Source organism: Medicago truncatula, chromosome 1 (assembly GCF_003473485.1).
Source record: "Medicago truncatula cultivar Jemalong A17 chromosome 1, MtrunA17r5.0-ANR, whole genome shotgun sequence".
Classification (NCBI taxonomy): Eukaryota; Viridiplantae; Streptophyta; class Magnoliopsida; order Fabales; family Fabaceae; genus Medicago; species Medicago truncatula.
In genome coordinates, this window is record NC_053042.1 from 52015939 (window position 1) to 52033894 (window position 17956).

The window sequence follows — 17956 nt, forward strand, 5'->3', positions numbered from 1 at the left end:
ATTTCTTCCGTTTCCCCTTCTCCCTTTACTCAAAGTCCTCTCCTCCCTTCCAAACTTACAAAAGCCTTGATATCACAATCACAATAAAACTGTTGCAAAACCAATTTTGGCAAATCCACCGTATTACCAAACAAGCATTTAGAGTGCATCGACCACTTGCACCAGCGTCATGGTTTGCTTCTTTTAATTTCATGAAAAAGATAGGAGCCTCTCATCATTTGCAATTCTAGTCATATGTTTCGCCTACACCATATGAAATCCCTCCAAACAAAAAACCAAATTAATATGAAACTTATATGCTATTATAAAAATAACCAACCATGACTGACAAAGTGACAAGGCATAGGAAAAGTGTAAAACGACCGTGATACCAGACATAATAGATAGAACATCATGAATACCACGGTGAGATTCCATCTACTATATCACGATGACTATAAAACGATATTCGGAAGTGATGAAATTGGATTTCTCACCAAAAATGTGGTCAGGTTCAATATAAAAAGTTCACTCCATCTAAGGCAGATGGATGTTTTCATCAATAGCCAATTCTCACCTGTCAAAGTTCATTTTGAATTCTTGTAGATCTTATAATTTACCTAGATTTCAATGGGCAATTTCTATGTAAAAATACAGGAAGGTTACATGAGGTAAACTTCAATGGTACATAATAGATAGTTACAGAAACTTCTTCAGAAGTTGAGTATGAAAATGAACTGTTGTGAAGATAATGAATTTCCAAGTTCTTTCAGTTCTCTTTTCAATCACCTCACACATAGCTTCTGAGGAAGCTACCATATCAGAGAAGAGACAAATTCTAAGTATTTCTTGAACTGTTGCTGTGAAAGTGTGGATCAGGATCAGGCTCATCCTACAATTAAGGTTATGTGCAAAAGGAGGGTGAAAACCAAGCACAAATTATTCTATTCAAATCTCCAAGTTCAAATGCTAATAAGTAACTAAGTATACGTTACATGTCATGAACAAACCTGAAGGCTATATCCAAAAGTGGTTGTCGGACGATACTCCAATTGCCCTCCCTACATGAACCAACCCATAGTTAGCAAACTTGTATCATATTAATTAATATAATTTCCCAATAATTTCATAGGAAAGTACTTTACCATCCCATGAATGCTTTGTTGTGTTCCAAAATACCCATCATGGCTCGGAGCCATAGAATTCAATGGACCCTACAACGATATGAATATCAATTAATAAATAATCTTTTTTTTAAAATGCAATTAATAAATAATCTTATTCCTTTATAATTAATAATTAATTATATAACATAATCGTATCAGAAGATTATATTCATGATTAGGACAACTTACCAGGCCTTGCATGCTGTGTTGATTAACATAGTAACCATCATGAGGTGGCTCCATTAAGTTCAACTGTACATGCTACAGAAACCAAAATTACAATCTATTAAGCATTACTTTTAGTTCTTAAAATACAGACCATTGTAAACATTTGTTGGTTAACATGTAAATTTACCAGTCCTTGCACATTCTGCTGAGTACCATAATATCCATTAAGGGCAATTGCATCCGAGCTAAGATTATCCTAAAAGAACGAAAGCACATGTTACATGAAGCGCATGCTATGGATCTCTTTTCAGCCTTGATGCAATGCAATGCAGTAGGTATTCATGAAAATAGAAATGCAGTTCTCAAGAGAATGGATGTACCATGCTTATTTTTATAACCTAAAACAGATCATGAATGAAAAAGAGGAAACACAAACCATTTGCTGAAGGGTATCTTGAGCATCGACAAGCACAGGACTCTGCTCTCGTTGCACCTATAAAGTGATTATCAGATCAATTTCCTGATCTTTTAAATGCTAGAAAGCCAAAAAAAAACTTAACACGTAAGCACAACAACCACATTACTAGAACTGACCTTTCTTTTCCTAGTTGTGTTCCTCTTCTTACTTGGTTTTGAAGCAAGGGTACTCTGATATTCTTCTGCTTCGCGAAGACTGTAACCATTGTTGCCAGTTTCTGCACCATTGTCGTTAGAGTTATTTACAAGTACACAGTTCTTCAAAGCATCAATAAGCGCGCGCAAAGCAATATTATAACTCTCTTCGGATGATGATCCTTCTTCACTCAACGCAATACTCCGTTTGCACAAATCATTATAACGTTGAGGCCTAGTTTGTATCCTTTGTGTCCTATCTGCTGCGGGTTCCCTAATTTTGGCATCTTTGGTCCATCTCTTCATGATATAATGAGATGGAACACTTGAACAACCGCAGCGTTGGAGAACACTCAATGCATGCCTGCAAAGGAAACCTTTATATTCGAACAATCGACAGAAGCAAGAGACCTCTGAGCTCAACTCTTTCCAAGTTACCAAAAACTCTTCATCCTTCTCATAATCTTGAACTATATATCTCACAGCAGTTCCATCTCCAACCTCTATCCTAGATTGACATCCAGCTACACCCAACACTTCAACTTGGAATTTCTTAAATATTGCATGTGTATAAATTGTTGACATTTGTTTTTCCCAAGGTGAAGGAGATTTAAGTGCAGGCTGTTTGTGCAATGTATCAAAATCTGCAATTTCTTCCTCATCATACCTATTCAGAAGAATTAACCTATACTGTTTCACAAACTCTTTAAGGGTGATTTTCTTATGAATGTATTTGTCAAAGAAAGAGTTCATACTTTCGGAACGTTGAGCTGTGGACGTTCCAGCTAAAAAGACATCTCCCATGTATGTCGGTACCCACTTTTTCCGGTCTTCGTACAATGAGTGAAACCAAACATCATCATGGAGTTCAAATATAGTCACTATTTCCCACCATCTCATGTCAAACTGTTCATCTGTCCAAGACTTAAAAATGCAATTCTTAAACTTTGGCAAGAAGTTCTTATACTGTTTGATCACAAAAGACAGATTTTCAGGTATCTTTTCCATTATGTGCGAAAGAGAAAAGCAATGACGTACACTTGGGAAGACTTCTTCAATTGCTTCCTTCAAGGCTTTGTCTTGATCAGTGACTATAACTTTGGGAGCTTGCCCTCCCATCGCTCTAAGCCATGTCTTCAGTAACCAAACAAAAGTTGGCTTAGTCTCATCAGCAACCAATGCACATCCAAGCAATATAGGTTGGGAGTGATGGTTCACTCCAACAAAAGGAGCAAAAGGCAACTTATCATTGCTTTTTATGTAGGAAGTATCAAATGAAACTGCATCATTAAAGCTGAGATAATCATCAATGCTTTTTGAATCAACCCAAAATATATTTCTTAAACGTTGTTCCTCGTTTAAATCTATAGAATAGAAGAAGTTGGGATCCTCCTTTTGAATATGCTTGAAATACTCCACCATAACTTGCCCATCTCCCTCATCCAAAGCCAGATACTGCCCTCTGTCAAACTGATAACTCGTATCACCCATGATTGACCCAATGTTTTGACAGCCACCAGATTGTCTAGACATTTCAACATACATCTTTCGGGTGCGTTCACTAACAGCATGCAAGATATCAATATTATTCTTGTCAGCCAACTTCACGTTTCCATGAATCCGAAAATGATATGCCAAAGCTGGTAAAAGTTCATGATTGTGATCCTTTATAAATTCAAAAATGTTCCATTTCCCATCTGGGTTTCTTTTTACGTGCATGCAAGCTTTGCAATCTGTCTTCTTTACACTTGATCTTCGACTGCTCCTACCATCAGACTCAGGTGTTACTCCATACCTAGAGCATGCAAATTTGGCATCAATAAATTCTTTGGTCTTCTTTGATCGTCTGCTGTTTTTAATGGAAGTGGTGAATCCCATAGATTTGGCATACTCTTGATAAAATGAATATGCTGCTTCATGAGTTTCAAATTCAATGCCATTAGGTGGCTCAAAATCCGTGTCCCCTTCAAAGAAAGCTATGCCCCTCTTAGGAGAAGCAACCAGTGCACCACTTGTGTGATGCTCTTCATTGACAGAGTCACCCATACTTCCACTCACTGCACTACTGCCATTCCATTTTGATGAACTAGTAGGAATCCAATTGTAGCCGGGCTGCGGCCACTTCCTGTAAAATACACCAAAACAAAGTTTCCAATTAGCGAAACGACCAAACTCTAGTCATTAAAATATAAAAATTACAGTGATACCAGACAAAAAATAAGAGTGCATAGCTTGCAAATAAATAGTGTTGACATGTACTTAAAACATTATGTTATGCTAAAATGAATGATTTTCATAATTAAGAAAGGTAGTTTAAAATTCTAATTGTTTCCAAACTTGGGCAGCCCAATCAGGAACACTGAGCAGAGAAGAACAATGTTTCCACCTCCACATTCATAATTCACGTTTTACTGAAGCTCGCGTATTTAAAACACATGAGCTTCAGAAATGTTTTTTCTTTCTTAGACTACAAGTAGTTTTTTTTTTTTTCCCAGCAAATTTAACACCTTTATGCTACAATTATCTTCAAGTTCAATAGAATTACAAGACCCACATCATGTTTTAGCATTCCAAGCATTTTCCACAAACCATAAATAAGCATAATAATAATATTTATTTGTAGTAAAGTGTGAAGAACAGAACACAAGGGAAGAAGGAAAAAGAAGAAACCTTAAAGAGCGGTGAAAAATGACGAGCTGCGAGTACGAAAAATGTGAAGTGGATCCGCGAGTGGGGGAAAAACGCGAGTGAGAAAGCTAGGGTTTTGAAAATTTGGGGGAAAAAATCAAAATTGAATTATGGATGAGATCGGAACTGAATTGAACTCAAACTCAACTCGCTTGTTTCACTCGCTGCAATCTGCCTCTGCATTCACGGCGCGTCCTGTACTAATTTTGTTGTCCCTTTTTTGTGTCTTTGTTTATTTTTTTGTCTCCACACGCGTTTTTGCACTCTCTATTTTGTACTTCAAAACGATGACGTAGCGCGTGACCTTACCTTTTTTGTTACCAGCTGTTTCCCACGCTGCATCCCATTACGTTTGGATCACCCCGCCTCCGTCAACTTTCTTTCACTAATCTTATCTAATTTTTTTTTGGTACAGTTAATCTTCTCTAATTTAAGGGCTTAATACCCTTAACTTATTTTTTCTTCTCACTTCAGTCCCTTAACTATTAAATGTTTCAATTTGGTCCTATAAATACTCTTCCGTTTACTTAGTTGGTCCTTTCTGTTAACTTGTTAAAAAAACCTTAAGGGAGATGCCACGTGTCGACCATTGTGGGTGTCACGTCAGCGAAGACTAAGTCAAAAGTGACATTGGGGCCAAAACTGCCAATGATCCAATACATAGGAGGCTGTTTTGTATTTTAATTAGTTAGGGGACCAAAATTACAACTTTTGAAAAGATAGAAGCCAAAAGTGCAATTAAGCCTAAAAAAATAACAATTAATTAAAAAATAAAAAAAACTGCAGAAAAGGGGGGAAATTCATGAATTTATCCCCTACAAATAAATTCAAAGCCAAGTTCATCCCTAAATTCATAATTTCATCCTTAATTTCATCCACAAACACAAATTCATCTCCCAATCCAGAATTTCATTTTTATGAAAAATTCATTCACAATCATAGCTTCATGTCAAACCCATAAATTCATTTTGGTAAATCCACACATAGAAAAGCAATAATAACCTTGTTCAAAAAAAAAAAAAAAAAAACAGCAACAACAAAAGAGAAACAGCAAAGCAAAGAAACATAATGAAGCTCCTGCATACTGTAACAAGCGCAGCAGCAAGGGACTTTGCGGGAAAAAAATACAACAAAAGGGAAGGGGAAAACAAAGCCAAAACACCAAAAAAAATGAAGCTATCAAGTCACCGCAACTTAAACACTTATCCGCCATTGACCTCATCGCGCTACCATGTGCACCACCGTCATCACCGCCAGCGTCCGGTTCACCAACCACCAAATCTGCCATCGTCGACGACAGCCACAAAGTGGCTGTTCTCACTCTCCTTCTCACGTGACTCTCTTCCATCACATGTCGTCATCGTCATTCGCCGCCTCTGTCAACAACCTCCACCTTCAAATTCAACCACCAGATCTGAGATGAGGAATTAGGATCGGTGGGAATTATACCAAACATGTTACTTTGAATCAGAGAGAATCTCGTAGGTGTATTGTAGCTCAAGACGTTTCATTAGTTTGGATGAAGAAAGAGGAAGAAAAGGATGAAGGGGAGTTGATGAAGAAGAAAGAAATCTGAAAACGGAGTCTAAGAACCAGTTCATTTTCTGTTTATTTATTTCAATTAAAATTTAAATGTTTTTTTATTTTTAAAAACTAATTTTCTATGAATTAAAATGATTTTTAAATATATAAAATAATGTAAAATGTCACTTGTGTGCCACATGTACATGATAATACATTCAGCACTTGCCACATATGCAAAAAAAGGGTCAAATCATCGGTTAAGTGGGGTCAATGACAATTTCAAAAAACAAAAAATTTTGCATGGATGGATTTCAAAAAAAATATATCAGGAACCAAAACTCAAATTCGCTATATTTGTAGGGACCAAAAGCATATTTTAGCCTATCTATTTTATCATAACATTGAAACCTAAAACTTTTTTTTTATGACCTTGATATATTTGTTTATATAAAAACATGCACATGAGAAAAAATAAATTAGTTATATATATATATATATATATATATATATATATATATATATATATATATTATGTACGTGTGTGAACATAATAAACACACATTTCAACCCCTCAAACACAATTTTCCTCTTTTGCAAGATGTCTGAGAATTTGATGCAAAGTCGATTTTACTTTTTGAAACTCGATTTTAATTTGGAGCTTTTACGGTCATTGAAATCAATTTTGAAAATGTAGCGATGTGTGGCGTGTATATTTTATCATCTTTCCTTTGTTACCCTCTTGTATACGTGCCTTATGGCTTCTTTTGTTCTAATAAATAGACACCTGATGGATTATCTCTCGTTACATTTTCCACTAAACCTTTTTATTGACACTACTCTAAATGTGATGGATGTTTTCTCTCCCTCATGCAAACAGGATTAAAGTTTCATTATTAAAAATTTGCCGACCAACATATAGTTAATCAAAATCTCGATCGTCCAGATCCAAGTGAACATCGACGACCCTAAATCTATTGGTTAAGGAGTAACTAATACTCATCATTTTACAGTCCATAGTACTTATAACACGCAACGAGATGACATTCATCCCATATAGGGGTGATTGAGGGAAACACCTAAATAGAATTGAAAATTTCATTTGGATGCAGCCCATGGATGCCTCCTAACCAAATATCACATGAACAAGGGAAGGGAGAACTCTCTCTCTCTCTCTCGCTCTCTCTCTCTCTAATTTTTTTTTCCTTATAAGGGATAAAATCTTGAATAACATCACCAACTAGCTTTAAGGAGCTCAAGATGATGATTGGACCCTAATCTTCATCGCGAACTTGAAGTAGTATTTTGATGGAAAGTTGATCCTAGTTATATTATTATCAATATGGTTAAAGACATTGGCAGTTGCAATTAACATCATACCACAATTCAACAACACGACACTTTGTTGCATGAAGCCCTATGATGGATGTGCTAAGCTTAAATGGGATGGAGCACATAGAGATAGATCAAATATTGCGGGGGATGGATGGTTCCTATGAAACTCATGCGAAAGATATGTGAAAACATACTCTAATAAACTTGGGAGTTGCGATGCCCTCTACGTAGAAATGCGGAAAGTATGCTTGGATTTGGGCATAGCGTGGATACACGGAGTCATTCGCCTTTATGGTGGGGGGATAATGATTATAAACTTATTGATGAAATGATAACGAGGAATGTTACATTTAATGGGAACGTCCCCACTTCAGTTCAATGCATATAAGATAATCTATTTTGAGTTGACAGGTTCAGGTTAATTACACCCTTAGTGAAAGAAACAAAAGTGTTAATCAACTTACCGAGTTTAATATTTCGTCGAGTCCTTTTACTATTACTGGTTTTTAGCATCATTCTAGCTCATGAGCTCAAATTTTTGTGATATTTTTGGAACTTGTATGTTTAAGATCAAGGTACATGTCGGAAACCACAATCACCTCTCCCACCTTTACAATCACTCGACCAAATGACACGTTGAACTAATGGAGTTGTATGCAAATAGAAAAATCATATGTACATATTACAAATCTTGTTCAAACGTGGATCAAACTACCGATAAGCATGATTAAATGTATTAGGGAGGCAACACCTTTCAACAATAATCATATATTGGGGTACGATATGTGTTTTAGAAACCCTACATGACTATTTTGACTTGGCAAAACATATCATCTTCATTTCTCTGCCATCATTATAGAAGCCAAAACCACAAGCTTGCTATATACTATCAAAGTGGCCATATCAATCAGAGTGTGTTGTTTTGTTTGAAACTGATCATAAATCTTTACCTAATGCTATTGCCAATGGTCCTTTTAATGAGTTTGGTGATATTGTATCTAAGGATGGCAATACGGGGTGGGGCGGGGCGGGCCAACTTGAGGGGGTGGATTCAAACTCACACCCACGCCGCCTAAAGGCGGCCTAGCAATAGTGGACTAGCGGTGAATCAATTATCACTTATCAGAGAGCAAATGCAAATTGAGGTTAGGTTGGGTATCATTTGGCCCAATTGTTTATGGGGTGTGTAAATTAAAAATTGAGTAAATGATATTTGAACAACTATTTTGTTACAACTTTTTGGACAACCTTGATGTTCTCCCTTCTTATTGGTCAAACACAATGGAGAGAGAATAAAAACATAATGTGAGTATGAGAGAGAAGTTGTACAAAAGTTGTATCAAAATGGTTGTACAAATATCATTTTTCTTAAAAATTTGCTCAATAATAGTAAAAAAAGAAAGTTCAATAAGCCCATGGGTCAGCCCGCTCCACCCCACTTTTTTAGCGGACTTAACAGGGGCGGGCCAACTAGAGAGATGGGCTCAAAATCTCACCCTAGCCCACCTAAAATGACGGGTTAAACGGGCTGGCCCGACATACCGAGCCCGTTTTGCCACCCGTAATTGTATTTTAGTGGAGAAGTCTCTTACTTAATAGACTTAACTTTGTAGTGTTGTGTGTTCAATGACAAACAAATATGACTATTCGTATCAATTTGATATTCTCAAATATCAATTTTGATAAGTTAGTTTATCTTTATTTTTTAAAAAGTATTGACGTTGATTCTTGAGTTTTGCCCGATGCACAATTTCGATAGAATAGTTTGTATTTCTACTGCTATTAAAAAATATAAAATACACGTTTTCTTACAACATCTATTTACTATATATTAAATATTAATCTCTATAATTTCACCATTTTGCCCCTATCAGGGGCATTTTTGTAATTTATTAATTGGTGAGGTTTTGTTGGTGCCACCTCATCATTTTTATGACATATTTTCCATTTGGCCCCCATCAATTCTTTAAAAAAAAATTAAATTTTTAATAACTTTTAACCATTTTTCAATTTTTAGTTTTTTTTAACTATTTTTCAATTTTTTCACCCAAATTCAGTTGCTTCTACATTGCCGTTGTGGGAGATTAATCTATCGTTTGACCCGACTTTTTTCCAACTTCTCTACATTTTTAAGGAGAAGTTAGGTCAAACATAGTATCAATTATTTTAATTTCAATATTGTTTAATCATCATAACCTACCAAATATTTTTATTTCCTTTCTTCAACCTCGCAAATATTTACACACACATTAATGTTTAGAGTAATATTTTATGTCCATCTGTCTGTATTTTTGTTACGCTGATGCATATAATTTTTTTTATTGTTGCTTGGTTGAGTGCTACCTCACCGATGTTTTTTTTAACTATATTCCAATTTTTATAAACTTTTAACTATTTTTCAATTTTTAACTATTTTTAAATTTTTTTCTTCCAAATTCAGTTGTTTCTAGACTGCCATTGTGGGAGATTAAGATACCTTTGACCGGTTTTTTTCTACTTCTCTACATTTGTAAGGAGAAGTTAGGTCAAACACAATATTCATTAAGTACTTACTAGAAAGAGAACTTTCTTTAATGCATAAAATTGAACGGAATGAGCTTTGGCCAAAAGCTGTTTAATGCTACTTTAAAAAACTACTTTTCGACAATATATTTCACAAGCACCTCTTTTGAACTCACGTTGGGAACCTTTTCTTTTATTTTTTAAATTATATTTCAATATTTTTTTTTTCCATTTAACTTTATTTTATTTTTTTTGAACCGTTCCATTTAATTTTTTAAGGAGGTCCATTTAATTTTATTATCTTTTTTTCAAAGGAATTTTATTATCATTTTATCACTTGTATATTTAATTTCAATATTGTTTAATCATTACAACCTCAGTAATATTTTTATTCACGTTGTCATTTAATGATAACAAATATTTTTATACTCTTTCTTCAAACTCGCGAATATATACACACATATATTAACGTTTAGAGTAATATTTTATGTCCGTCTGTCTGTTTTTTGTTACGCTAATGCATATAATTTTTTTTAGTATTGCTTGGTTGAGTTCTACCTCACCGATTTTTTTGAATTATTTTTCAATTTTTATATTTTTAAAAACTTTTGACTATTTTCCAATTTTTTTATTTTTAACTATTTTCTAATTTTTTTTCTCCCAAATTCAATTGGTTCTACACTGCCGTTGTGGAAGATTAAGATACGGTTTGACCCGTTTTTTTTCAACTTCTCTAAATTTTTAAGGAGAAGTTAGACCAAGTACGATATCAATTAAGTACTTACTAACAATGGTAATTTTTTTAATGCATAAAATTGAATGGAATGAGCTTTGGCCAAAAGTTGTTGAATGCTACTTCAAAAAACTATTTCTCAACAATTTATTTCACAAGCATCTCTCTTCAATTCACGTTGGGAGCATTTTCTTTTATTTTCTAATATTATATTTCAATATGTTTTTTTTCTTCTATTTAATTTTTTTTAACCATTCTATTTAATTTTTTTTAAGGAGGTTCCGTTTAATTTTATTACCTTTTTTTCAAAGGAATTTTATTATATTTTTATCACTTATATATTTAATTTAAATATCGTTTAATCATAACAACCTCACAAATATTTTTATTCACGCTATCATTTAATGATACCAAATATTTTTATTTTCTTTCTTCAACCTCGCAAATATACACACACGTATTAGCGTTTAGAGTAATACTTTATGCGTGTCTATTTTTTGTTACGCTAATGCTTATAATTTTTTTTGACGTTGCATAATGCAAATGATTATTTTTATAAAATTTTGATTTTAATTAAAAGTAAAATTGTAGATGTCTTTTCTTCAAAATTATATATATATATATATATATATTGCACCTTTATATTGTAGCAAACTATGCATATCTTTTTCTTATTCAAAAAAACTAAACATTGCTAAATAGAAAAGGTGTTATTTTCTATTTTGTCAGCATCAGATGATAGGATTTTATATAAGTTTAATAATGACCCGAAAGATGTTTTTCTTTATGTAGTGGGAATATAGTTGATGTAACACTATGGGAAAATACTCCATAGCTTTATCATTTACCATCTATTTACCTTGAGTTCTTTGCTTCCATTTTATAGTTAATGACAGCCCAAATATATGTAACAATTGGTTAAGTTCGAGGCTGCTCATCAACCTACAACATCCGGTTGTTGATAAGTTTAAGACTTAGTAATTTTGCATTATGATTTCACAATACAGTGTTAGAGTAACTTATTATTTCACAATCTGATTTGATTGTTTTTTGACCATGTTTATTTAATTGTTGTCGTGACCTTAACACTTCTCAAGCTTAGAGTCAAAGCTTCAGTTAGAACTTAAGTCAGAGTTCGACTTCTTCTCAACGTACTTTCGTCCAACAATTTTTCCAAACTGTCTCAGGTTAGGCAAATAATGCAATAATACATATTGCATTATTCTTTATTTCATGTGCATAATTTGTGTTAGGATACATACTGCATCACTATTTGGAAAACAACTAAATTCAATTCTAACCAATTTGGATTGTATTTTGAGAGTTGCACCAAATATTTGAAGACATACAGGTCAAATTATGCTAGCTATATATGCCCATGCGGAAGTGATGCTTAATTTCTATTTGTTTCAAAAATGTTAATTGGTCAACGAGGTACATATAATGTACATGCATGCATTTATCTAGACTTTATATTAAGATAATAGGAAGATAAATTAGAAATCATGGTGCATTTTCTTTAACTTAAAATCAGTTATGATACCTTTATTTTATAAATTAAATTATATGTAACTATATTCGCATACATCTTATCCATGTTAATATGCATTAGACTAATATTGCAGTTATTTCCCTGTTTAGCATTTCTCAAATGAGGTGTCAAGAACAATTATGAAAGGAAAACGCAAAACAATCACTCTCATTGATGACCAGACACAGAGACAGTATAACTGTCGCCACATTACAGCCGATCGAGCAAGCTATGAAAAATACTTGGGTGAGCGGTGGTTCAATTTCTGCAGAGAACGAGTGATGGAAGAAGGTGGTAAGTTCATCTTTGATCTCAAAAAGTCATAGAAGAACTTGCACGTTCGAGTTGTTTCAAAGTAGATCTTAGTTGTTGAACTATTTGAACTTCTACTATTTTGACGTATCGCTTTGGACTGTAGTTGTAAACTATCTTGACTTTGGGATGCCATTTGTTCTTTTCATTTTGTCTGATGTAAATATTGACAAAAATCTCTTTTTGGTTAGTCTATGACACTTGCAGTCTCTTTTATAAACCTAACTATTATGTAACGTTGATCTGCACATTATTGGTTCCTTCATTGGTTCCAATTAGTATCATGTTAATTATAACGTTGTTTTCATAATCTCCTGAACAAAATAAAACAAGCTCTTTTCCTACAACAAATCTTTATGATGCTTTGATAAATGTTTTAGAAATGTACATATATATAACATCTAATTAACCCTGCAATATGTTTTGTACCTAGCACTTCCTAAATGATATATCAAAGACATTTTTAAAAGGAACACGGAAAACAATCACACTCATCGACAAACAAGCTCAAAAAAGGTATAAATGTCGCTTGATAACGACAAAGAGAGCAAGTTAAAAAAAATACTTAGGCGGCCAATGGTTCAAATATGTTAGAGGTAGGTGGCAAGTTAATTTTTGATCTAGAGAAGCCACCTAAAAATATGCACGATCAAGTCGTTCCCAAATAAAGATTTGGTGTTCATGATCCGCACTTTGAACATATCACCTTATCTCTAATCTTAGACTAGATTATCTTCACTCACTGATGTTACTTCTTTGCTTGATTTCATTTGATGTAAATATGGGTATCAATCCTTTTTTGGTAACTCTATAACAAAAACATTTTTTTTTGTAATTTTGGATAATATGTAATCATAATTCACACATCATTGGTTCCTTTATTAGTTCCAATTGTTTTCATTCTAAATATTATGTCAATTCCTAATCTCAAAAACTGATTAGATGCTTTCTTAATCAGCCCATACATATTTTATGATGAATCACAATATTTTATCGTTTTAACATCTCTTCTTTCAGATTTTTTTTATCGAATATGTTATTGAGCCCGTGCGAATGTAACTAGTTTTTATTACTGAAATGAGGTAAACCAAAACCACGCTAAAGTTTAACCGAACTTTCCTGGAAAATATACAGAATTGGAGCATTTACAGTGTTGATTCTTCGTGGAAGTTACATTGACTTTTGATTCATTCTTACATCGCCGACCGAAAGAGTCGCAGTGAATCGCGTTTCGCAGTGTATGACGAGCGCTTCAGAACTATTCCACATTAGGAGACACCGATTAGGACGAAATGATATCGATTCATCTTTCCACTCCTCACCTTCTTCAGATTTCCATCATCACCACCGCCTTCACGACTCCGATGACGATGATTCTCCCCGTATCCGCCGCCACTACAACGTCCGCCGCCTCCGTCACCATGTACCTTCCTATTTTCCATCATTTTCCTGCACATATCTTCGATTCAAACCCTATTTTTTTTTTTTTTTTTTTTTTATCATTTTCTACTGTTTATTGAAATTGATAATTGCGAGGTTCTGACTTGAATTATTTTATCACAGTACAATTCTTGATAGAACTCGTAGAAAAGTCTAATGATTAATGAGACAATTGTTGATTACGAGATACATCAAGACTTATGTAGCCGATCAGAGCAACTAACTAGTCTAACTTGTGTTTGTTAGGAGCGTGTATCAGAAAGATTTGATGGAAGGTATCGTCGATCTCTAGTAAATGAAGGCGTTGAATCTGGAGAAAGTGTGAGAGGTGCTCCAAGAGCAAGTGGAAGTGAAAGATTACCAGTAGATGTGAGACTTGCACGAGAAAGACTCCTTCAGAGGTTGAGAGGGGATCCTGTTGATAGAAACAGGTTTCATTTTAAATTAACTCAGTATTCAAATAACTATTTCTATTCTCTTCACAATGCATGCTATAAATAGTAAGTAATATTGCTATATTTGTAACAAAGATAGTAGTTTGCTACTTACATACTTGTTAGGTCGGGTTTGAGATTAACTTGGGAGCTTGAAATGCTAGCATGTGCAATAATTTTTTATTTGATAAAAAGTATAGTAAATCATCCTTTTAGTTTTCGAAAATGTAGGGGTTAATCAATTCCGTATTCAAAATTGCAACTCAGCAAGTTCCTTAAATTAAAAATTGTCTGTTAATTTAGCCCCTTAAAAGTTCCATCTCCCTTGTGTTCAATTGCTGTTCGTAAGTCATTGAGTCACTGGCTGACACAGACTCACTTGGTCCCTTGTCATTCACTCATTTTTATCTGGACATCCATTGATTTCCCTATTGGTATTTCACTGGCTTTTGATACCGTTATTTAGGGCTCACTTTGTTCTTTTTCTCATTCTGTTTGAACTTAGAAGATGCTCTTCAAAATATCTTTTTTGATCAATTTCAACTGACAATGATGCATCGTGAAAAAAGTCATTAGGTTCTATTGAAAATTGCACAAAGACTATTAGAGAGACTTAATTGTAACATTAGGTAAGATTTTGCGGTCGAATCACACAATTAAAACTATCAAGACCAAAATTGCACAACCGCAGAAACTGGAAGACCAAAAGTGTTGCTAATCCTCTTTTTCACGATCTTGTATATTGGTCCACCATGCTGCGGCAACCATTTAAATATATATAGATCAATGTATTTCCTTGATGTAATACTCTTAAAATTACAATTCTTGCCTGTGGAATTTCGGGTTATTATTGTCTTTGCTATTCAGTGCAGTATTTTTTATGTGTGCATATAAATATCTTCATCTTATTAGAGCATAGGGAGATTTAAGTTTTGGTCAGTATTATGGATGACTATTGTGCATACTTATTGCTCTGGATTCAAATTTGCTTTTACTGACGTAATATGTTCCAATTCAAGAGATACATATTACATTTTGTATGTTGTCTTTTCTGATTTCTAATTATTGGGGATTTGCCCTTCTAATTTTTTTTTAGATTATCAGGAACAGCCTTTTTTTTCATAGAACTTGTCGATTTACTCACGGAGAATCTTCTGTGGCTTCTAATAATCAGACTCTGGTCTTTTTTCATAGTTTGGTCCTTTTTCATTAGTTAATTGTTTTGATTTAGGAAGGATTCCACTGTCTGACATTGAATTTTCTTCTGCATCATTTTTGCTTGTTTATTCTTGAAGGCCTGCCATTGCCTTTGATTCAGTTTGAAGCTTTACCTTTTTTGTGGGGTTGGTTTCCTCAGGCAAAATGATAGAGATTCAGTGGACGAGGATCAAGAAAGTGAGTTATCAAGTGAAGTTCCAACTGAGGACTCTTTAATTACTGACCTGACTTCTCAAATGGCACGGTTCCAGCTCTTGCATGAACAGACCAGAAAGCCACCAGGACTCACTCAGGAGGCCCTGAACTGTTTGCATCTTGAAGTTTTTAGCAGCATTGATACGGAATCAGAATCCAAGGTACTTCAGGATTGTGGGATATGCTTGGAATCTTTCATGGATGGAGATAAACTGATCCATTTGCAATGTGGACATAAATTTCACTCTGCTTGTTTGGATCCTTGGATTCGCAGTTGTGGAGATTGTCCTTACTGTCGAAGATGTATAGTTGTAAATAGTCACCTTCCATAGAATGAAACAATGCAGTTTCTAGATTGATTTTCTTTTATTTTGTGACTGTATCAAGGATGCTGCAATGGAGCTGGCATTTTGTAGTGACGTGGTGTTTTATCTTATCTAAGTATTTTCAACCCTGTTGTAATTGAGTGAATCGAAACCGGAGCCAATATGTGCCTTGCTCCCCCCGTAGGAGAGAACCAGTGGCAGAGGATAAAATATTTGATGTAAGGGTTCGTTTTGTATCTATCTATCTATGACAGGATAAGGTCTCTTTATAATACATAACATACGTTTTCCTAAAATTTTATTATTGATTATTGTATGGCATTTACATATTTTATAGATGTCAAATAAAAATGGATGAGCATTTGAGAATTTTTTTTTTTTGTGACCCTATTTGCCAAAAAAAATCCAAGTATGACCCCCTTTGAAAAAAAAATACCAAAATGACCCACTTTTGAGTTTTTTTTTTTTTTTTTTGTCTTTTAGTGGCGTTCCCGCCACCTGAAACGGCGGGACTGGCCGCCGGAGCTGACAGCCGTCGCGTCAGGTTTTTTTTTTTTAATTTTTTTTCATTCCCGCCATTTCATCTGGCGGGACCGATTAATTAATTTTTTTTTTCGTTTTTTTTTTTAAAAATTAAATAATGATGATAATAATAATGATAAATAATAATAAATAATAATAATAATGATAAATATTTAATAAAAAAACTACTTTCTCCGCGGAAACCAATTACGCCAATGTAAACTATGACCTCCCGTAGCACATAATTTATCTTTTTTGTTCCGTACGGGTCGTTGGTGTTGCTCTTCCGCTTCCTCTTCCTCTTCCTCTTCCTCTTCCTCTTCCACATCCTCGTCAAGAATTTCAGCATCATCGTTAGTTTCCATAGCGACTTCATTTTGCATTTGGGAAGCTGAATTGGTCCATATATCATTGACGAAGTCATCGTCATTAAACCCTGCTGCCAGATTTTCTATGGGATTTGTTTGTGAATTTGGCCATTGAGGTGCATAGCTTGTTTGGGGATAGTTGACAAAGTGTGGAGGGGTTGGTAGGTTGAACGAGGAGTATTGTGATTGGTCTGGATAACCGGTTGGTGTGGTGTATTGAGTTGGATTGTAGTCATCAAATGAATAGTTTGATGTTCGAGAGCTTTCTCCATGATGACTTTGTTGAGAATAGGTTGGATATGGGATTGGGGTGTTATGTAAGATTTGGTTTGTGGGTTGTGGCGGTGATTGGTAAGTTTGGTTGTAGTTGTAGTTGGTGGATGGGTTAAAGGTTTGGTCAAAGTTAGTGGGTGGAGGTGTCATGAATTGGTTATAGGGTGGAGGTGTATTTGACCACATATTTTCATCTGGCACCGTATAAGCTTGTGGGACTGCAGGATAGTCACGTGGCAATCCTGGTAAAATTGATGCACATGCTTGCCTTGGGTTTGACAATAATACTTCTCTAGAAAGCCACAGATAATCTCCGAAAAATTCCCAATACCATGCAAAATATTGACGATTTGGATAAACCTCATGGTTATACCGAACGCCGTGAAGTGCTAATTGATGACGTTGGTTCCAGTTTTGGACTTGACGATGATGCTTATCTCCCCACGAGCCTTTAATTCTATCTTTTGACAAATTAATTTTGTGGAAATCTTTCAAATTTTCTGGTAAGGAAGGTGGGTGTTGCGGTAAGCCAAATTGAAGCCTTACTCTGTCTGTCTGATGTCTCTCGACAATCTGAAAACAGATGAGATATGTGTTTGCAGACCATATCTGGCTTTCTTCTTCATTGTTGTA

At 34.5% G+C, this 17956-nt stretch overlaps 2 protein-coding genes across 3 annotated transcripts; one reads left to right on the top strand and one right to left on the bottom strand.

Annotated features, from left to right (window-relative positions):
* Positions 1-447: 447 nt before the first annotated feature.
* On the bottom strand, positions 448-4864 carry LOC112416729 (protein FAR-RED IMPAIRED RESPONSE 1). 2 transcript variants are annotated; one of them, XM_024771082.2, is made up of 8 exons: positions 4596-4864; positions 1908-4050; positions 1750-1806; positions 1501-1569; positions 1335-1406; positions 1125-1193; positions 990-1040; positions 448-871 (listed from the first exon to the last, which is right to left on the bottom strand). In XM_024771082.2, exons 2-8 carry the CDS (start codon positions 3969-3971, stop codon positions 818-820), a joined length of 2436 nt encoding a protein of 811 aa, XP_024626850.1. In that variant the 5' UTR covers positions 3972-4050; positions 4596-4864; the 3' UTR covers positions 448-817. The 2 variants fall into 2 exon arrangements, with proteins under 2 accessions (XP_024626850.1, XP_039685931.1); XM_039829997.1 differs by lacking the exon at positions 4596-4864 and adding an exon at positions 4480-4499.
* Positions 4865-13641: 8777 nt separating this feature from the next.
* LOC25485358 (probable E3 ubiquitin-protein ligase RHY1A) lies at positions 13642-16464 on the top strand. The gene is given in 4 exon segments (XM_013614543.3): positions 13642-13970; positions 14234-14418; positions 15779-16004; positions 16006-16464. Coding segments are annotated over 4 exon segments (639 nt in total). The 5' UTR covers positions 13642-13787; the 3' UTR covers positions 16051-16464.
* Positions 16465-17956: the final 1492 nt, after the last annotated feature.

What these genes read in the sequence shown, in the direction of transcription:
- LOC112416729 (XM_039829997.1), bottom strand. An exon ending in AACACAGCATGCAAGGCCTG is followed by an intron (nt 1,194 to 1,334) that starts GTAAGTTGTCCT and finishes ATATCGTTGTAG; the next exon opens with GGTCCATTGAATTCTATGGC. An exon ending in CTTTTGGATATAGCCTTCAG is followed by an intron (nt 872 to 989) that starts GTTTGTTCATGA and finishes CCTTAATTGTAG; the next exon opens with GATGAGCCTGATCCTGATCC.